Raw genomic sequence first — 6599 nt, 5'->3', positions numbered from 1 at the left:
TCTTCCATCAGTTGTTGGGTGAGAGTTCCAGCACAACCGTTAGGGTGTTTGGCCATCTGATCACCAGACTAGGTCAGATCAGGCTTTCTCTTGACACTTCCAATGCTTTCATTGACTCTCAAATTTTGCTTTTATGATGTTACATATAGTTGGATATGGCACAAGAGAGCTGTAGAACAGCATCCTTACATTTCTAGTACATGGGCATGGGGTCAACCATGCTATAGGAGCATAATTCAGAGAAATATGGGTTTTTTTGGGGGGGGGAAGGTTCTACATTTTATTACTGGACAAACTACTACCCCAACTTAAAACAGGACCAAGTCTTCAGGTTAAAATGTTGAACTCTATGTGGTAGGATTGCTTGATGACCCACAATTCAGTATCAACTGTCTTGCCATTGTGTGAATCCTCAAAGACCCAACTTTGTTCTTCTCCAGTGTCTTCTCTTGGAGTTGTACCTTATTTTGTTACCAGTTTTCATACGAATCCAGTGAGGAATAGGATGATTTTGCTTTTGTTTCTTGGCCAGAAATCGCTTGATTCTGAAAGTCTTGTGAGAAGACATGGTGAGAAGCCAAGTCAGGAGTCCTCTGCACGATGGAGGAGGAAAGGAGAAGATGAGAAATATGTTTTATATTGTTGAAGAACTTAAGGATCACAGATGTTAAAATGCAGAGTCAGAAAATATGTAATCACACAGAAAAATCGTGTTGCCTACATTTTATGGGTTGGAAAACAGAGACTCCAGATCTACCTTTATAGTGTCCATTCATGAGTTTAGCAATATGTCATGAGTACCTACTCTGCAAGACACTGCTTTACAGATGATGATGCAAGAGATATGTTGTGAGACATTTGCATGCTGGGCAAATTGGTTACTCTAATTTGTTTCATGAAGAGCTGAATGGCCAATAGCTAGGTAGGAGTTATAGGCAGGACTTCCAGGCAGAGAGAAAGGAAGTAGGAGAGGAATCTAGGCTCAGGTCATATGCCAACTAGATATGGAGGGAGTCAGACATACAGAATGAAAGAAAGGCAAAAAGCCACAAGGCAAGATGTAGATTAATGTAAATATGTTAATTTAAGTTATAAGAGCTAATGGGACAAGCCTAAGCTAAGGCTACAGAGATCCACTGTTATGGAACTTCAAGGATAAACAGACCTATCATGTGTGATGTAAAGTGGTACTTAGTGCCATGTGGGAAGATGAAGCAGAGGGAATGGGTTGAGAGTAACGGGTCTCGATGATAGGGATGTGGGCTAGAAGTAATTGTCTTTTGAGGAGTGACTTTTCAGCAAATACCTTAAGTCCACAGTTTTCATAAGGAGTTGGGGTATGGAGGACTGCTGTAGTGACCTCATGAGCTTGTTACAGGAACCTTTTGAGTTTTGAGAGAAACAAACATGGTAATAGTCAGCATCTTGAATGCTCACAGTTCCAGTGTTATGTCATGCTACTTACCTTCCAATGGTGATCTACCTTTACAAAGGTAACCCCAAAGGAACTCCTGTTAGTGTGAGACGCAGATAAAAGTACCCCCACCCCCAAAATTTACTCACATCATAATAATTGGAACTTGTGAATATTGCTTTATGTGGCAATAATATGTTACCCTCCATAACAAAAATGAAATTGTGGTAGGGCTCTTGAGAGACTGAACTCATTTGAACTAGAATCTTATGGACCCCACACAGGGAAGACCCAGAGATGGAGACAGAGATAAGTTATATGGATATAAGGAAAGAAGACACAGTGATGGCTACACCCACCGGAAGCTGAAAGAGGCATGAAATGTGTTTGTGCCCCAGAGATCTCAAAAGGAAAAATTTCCTGGTAAAACCTTGATTTCAGACTTTGGGCTCTTGGGACCATGGGTGAAATTTCTCTTGTCTTTAGCCACACAGTTTGTGGTCATTTGTAACCAGGAATATCTTGGAAGCAAGCAGTAGGAAACTGGTGGAGTCAGGGTACGATTATGTACTTATAAAGGGGAGCAAAATGTATTTTCCCTTATTTTATGCACATCAATGTTTTCAAGTGCCTGTGAGGGTGACAGGATATTGTTATGTTGTCTACCTCAGGGAACTGTTATGTTCTGTCCTATGGTTGGTATTAAAACCAATACTGAACCATAAAATTGTAGGAAGTGAGAACTTTTAGAAACCCTTCCTTAACGTGTGAAAGTGAGCAGTAAGATGTCTTCAGAAAATATATTCTAGGAAGTGGCAAAATCAAGGACAGGGGCCCCTGCAGTGGGAACAGACATGGAGGATCTTCAGCAACAGAGTCCTGTGTGACAGGCTTCATGAGCTGATGAGTCCCCAGAGAAGTGGGTTTCCACAGTAGGCCAGAGTAAGGAATTTACCCTGTAAGTTAATTACAACAATTAGATCAATTACAGCAATTCATTATGAGTATATAAGGATGTAATTGATACATAAAAACATACCTTGTGCACATTAATGGGATTGTGTGATGATTGATACATGTATATAGTGTGTAATGTAACATTGGGTTCAACGTGCATTATGACTCATGTGTGCCTACACTGTATACTGTAACATTAGGTCCAGCATGCATGACAACTGATGTGTGTCTACACTGTATTACTTAAAATCAGCTTCAGCCTGCATGATGACTGATGTGAGTATACATTGTGTAAGGTAACATCAGATTTGACACAGTTGTCTCCTCCAATCATATTTCTAAGCTTCACCCCTTCAAATCTCTTTTTTCGAGCCTTTGGAAATGTTTAGTACTTTAGCATCTGCAGTTATCCCACTGAGCAGCAATCATCAATATCGTCTCATCAATAGCTCGATGAGAAGCTATTGTGAAATTCTGAGGGGAGGGGCTTGGTATGTGACAGAAATTATACTTTGAAATGGCAGTTCTGGCTGGGGTATAGAGCTAGCTGACTAAAGAAGCTAGTCTACAAGTATTCAAAGAGGTGACTCCAGGCATGCTTAGGGGCTTCCAGAACCCACCATCTTTCCTGAGTAACTCCAAGCTTGCCCTCAGCATATCAGATCATTCATCTATGGCAGATGCTGTAAGACTTGTGCTCCGGGTGGAGAATTTTAGCGGGTTTATCATTTGTTTAGCTTTTTAGCGAGGTCGAGGCCTGTTTCTACAAGTTTATTGTTTACATACAAAGAAAAGCAGTAAGTTTGCTTTATCACATTGCCAAGGGTTACAGAGGACACAGGTACTAGGAGGAGGTACTTCTGAGTGAGAAGAGTGGGCTACCTAGCTGCCTTCAGTGATGTGGACACCCTTCCTCTTGAAGGGCCAGGTCATCTAGCCTGGCGTGTTGTGGCCTAGCCATCTGCCAGAAGAGGCTGGGTCATTTCCTTTCTGTGCTTGGAAGTTATATGGAACTAGTGTGAGAAAAAAAATAACCTAATTGAAAACAAAACCCAAAACCCCTGAAACCTTAGCGTATGCAGTACAAGCTAAATAAAAAGTAATAAAGCCCCAGGCACACAGCAGCGAGGACAGAATATAAGGGCATGCAGCCAGCGCGTTTGCTTGGATGGCTTCCCCGGTGTGAGCTTAGGAACTGACGGTAGTCCATATCTCCCCTTTTCACTGGGTTACAGGGCGTCCAAATGTAAGGCCAAGAAAAAAGTAGCACCCTTGAGGTGAGCTTGTTTCTGGTTTAAGTCACTCTGGCTATTATACTGGTCAAACCTCCATGCTCAGTTCTGGTCACCAAGTGAAGCAATCCAATTTAAAACAATTAGGCTGAAGTAACCTGATCCCTGACACCCCCCCCCCCCCCCCTCCCCATCATCCAGAGTTCCATTATCCAAGCCATTGGCCATTTATTCCTTCAGCTGAAGTGAGAATGCCTAAGATCAATGGGAACATTTTTTCCATTTTGAGACTCCAATGTGACTGTCCTTGAAATTATAGAGATACTAACCCTGAATGCCAGGTCCTTCCAAGACACAGAGAGGATTTCAAGTTTTCAAATGTTTGTCTTTATAGATCAAGTGCCAATGGTGGGTATCTGGATTTAGAGCTGTAGAGAAGCCAGGCAGTGGGAGGGTGGGGCCCAAGATGAAATGACAGTTCTTAGCATGCCCTGTTTGTTCTGTCTGAGCAGAAGGGCAGAGTAGCCTATGGACCAGACAAGGCCTCAGGTGCTGGTGGAGGACAGCATGTAGGCTATTAGAACTACAACTGAGGAAGAGAACAAACCAACCAACCCAGTTTTTAACACAGTTCTCACATCGGGAGGTTGGCACCCCACTGCTGGAGATCAGGTGGGATGGGACATCTCGACAGTTGGTTGGAGACAGTTTCACGTAGCTCAGGCTGGACTTCAACTCACTGTAGCTGAGGATGTTGCCTGCCCCTACCCCCCAAGGGCTGGCATTACAAACAGGTGGTGCCATACCCAGCCTCAGACATTCATTTTTAAAGAAAACGACTCTTAGTAGATGTTCATTTTTAATCTTCTTAAAAGATAGTCTAAAGGTCCCTCTGGTCATTTGTCTGGCCCATGTTCATTCCCTCCCCTGTTGGTGTGGGCCCTGCCATTGGCACCAGCTCTGTCTTGGCTCCCTAGTAGAAATTATGTAAAAATAAAGCAACTTCCACTTATACTGGAGTCTTCTTAGTGCAAATGCTATAGACTGTGATTAATGAATAGACATTTATTTGGTTCATAGAGTTAAAGCTGGGGCATCTAAGAGCGTAGTGCTGACATCTGGTTGGGGCTTTCAGGATGCGTCTTCTGTGGTGGAAGGCAAGAGAGAAGACTGTGGTGAAGGAGCTGAAACCTGTGGTCCCCATGTACCCCTGGACAGCAATGCTAATCCATTCACAAGGATGTATGTATCACCTCTTAAAGGTCATGCACACCAACACTTTTGAATTGGAGATTTTTACCTACATGGGAACTTTGGGGGACACAAACCATATTCCTTATTTTCCTATTAACCAAAGATATGTAATTAGTGTCCCAGAAATAGCTGTAGCACTACAGTGTATATTTTCAATCAGAAAAAAAAGGATTTATTAGGAAAGTTCATTTTTTTTTCTTACTATGAATTGGAAAAGAACTTGAGAGCAATGTGAAATTAATTATTGACAAATATTTACAGCATCTGAGTCAAGATCTGTGAGTTTTGATTTGGCCGCTTATTAGTTACTTTCCTGTGGCTCTGATAGACTACCTGGACAAAAGCAACTCAGAGGAGAAAAAGGCTTAATTCTGGCTTCCGATTTTAGGTTCCAGAGGGGATCTGGTCCATCATGTTGAGGAAGGCTTGAGAGCAGGAGAGTGAGACCAGACTGACAACCAGGGAGCAGAGAAATCATGTCACCCCCACACAGGAAACTGAGCACAGGAGACTGGGAAGTGGGACCATGCTACCAAACCTCCAAGTCTGTCCAGTGATGTGCTTTCTCTCAGGGAGGGGGGCTCCACCTCCTTTAGGCTTCACAGTCTGCCCAAATCAACAGCACTGACTGGGGACCCAGTGCTTAAATCCAAGAACTTATGGGAGATATTGTCATTCAAATTAATACAGAGAGAGAGGGCAGGGATGAGAGAGAGGAGAGGGACAGAGAATAAATAGAGGGTACTCTAAAAAGCCACCAATGATGCAGAACAGAAAACCACCTTTCCTGAAGAACAGATGGGTGAGGTGTTTAGCTCAGGAGAGGAGAGTACACAGCTGTGACAGCTGTCTTCAAGTATTTTGAGGATTATTGTTTTTTAGAATGGGTTATCTGTTGCCACAGAACATTGACTTGATTTGAGAAAACCCATTTATTTTTCTGGCGTCACACTGGAACCCGTGCCACAGACACTACTTTTTTTCTGAGGCACCTTCAGCTGGACCCCAAGAATCTATAACACATGACTTGATAAGTGAGTATAGAGGGACCAGCGAGCCACTTTCTATAGCAGACACAACAAAGATCATCAGGTAGAAATTGCCTCAAGTGTCCTGGAACACGTTTCTAGAGAACATGGACACACAGTTGCGAGTCTCTCACTTGATGTCCTGTTTGATGCCTGGTTTAGTAGCATTTAAATGCACCCTAGAAGAGAAAAAGTTTAAGTGCTTACCTTGGGGGGCATACCCCGAGCCACGCCTCCCTTATCTTCTATGATTTATTACTTTTCTCTTCAGCCTTCTGAAAATTCTTCCTAAATTTTTTTTTTTTTTTTGTGGGGAGGGAGTTTCAAAGGAAATGAGGAAATGTATCTCCCATGTGGTTTGGAGCTGTTTTTTCTTTTCTTTGCTGTTTTTTTCCTTCCCTGTTACTGTTTCCTGCACCAGCATCGCTGTGCCTGGCACCCTTCATGGTCACCCCTTCTGGGCCTGTATGACACCCCTCCCATGGAGCGGGCACTCTTGCCTCTTCTGAGGGAAAGGCACTGTGATACTGATGTTTCTAAAGACAATCACTTCCCTTCTCACAAAAGCATCGTGTTCAGCATTCTTTCCCTGGCTATTTTGGCCTCCAACTGCCACAACAGTTCCACTGTGAGTGGGATGATGCTCGTCCTGGGCCATATCTAGTCAGAGGAGTCTTGTGCTTGTGGGACCTGTGCCCCGAGGTTATAAAGACT

General features: G+C 43.1%; 1 protein-coding gene across 1 annotated transcript; it reads right to left on the bottom strand.

The window, feature by feature from the left end:
- Positions 1-412: 412 nt before the first annotated feature.
- LOC118596781 (60S ribosomal protein L39-like) lies at positions 413-618 on the bottom strand. The gene has a single exon (XM_036207663.1). It carries the CDS (start codon positions 566-568, stop codon positions 413-415), a length of 156 nt encoding a protein of 51 aa, XP_036063556.1. The 5' UTR covers positions 569-618.
- Positions 619-6599: the final 5981 nt, after the last annotated feature.

The sequence above is a fragment of the Onychomys torridus genome, chromosome 16 (genome assembly GCF_903995425.1).
Source record: "Onychomys torridus chromosome 16, mOncTor1.1, whole genome shotgun sequence".
NCBI lineage: Eukaryota > Metazoa > Chordata > Mammalia > Rodentia > Cricetidae > Onychomys > Onychomys torridus.
The sequence above is the reverse complement of the archived record's forward strand: the minus strand, read 5'-3'. Positions and strand labels throughout refer to the sequence as shown.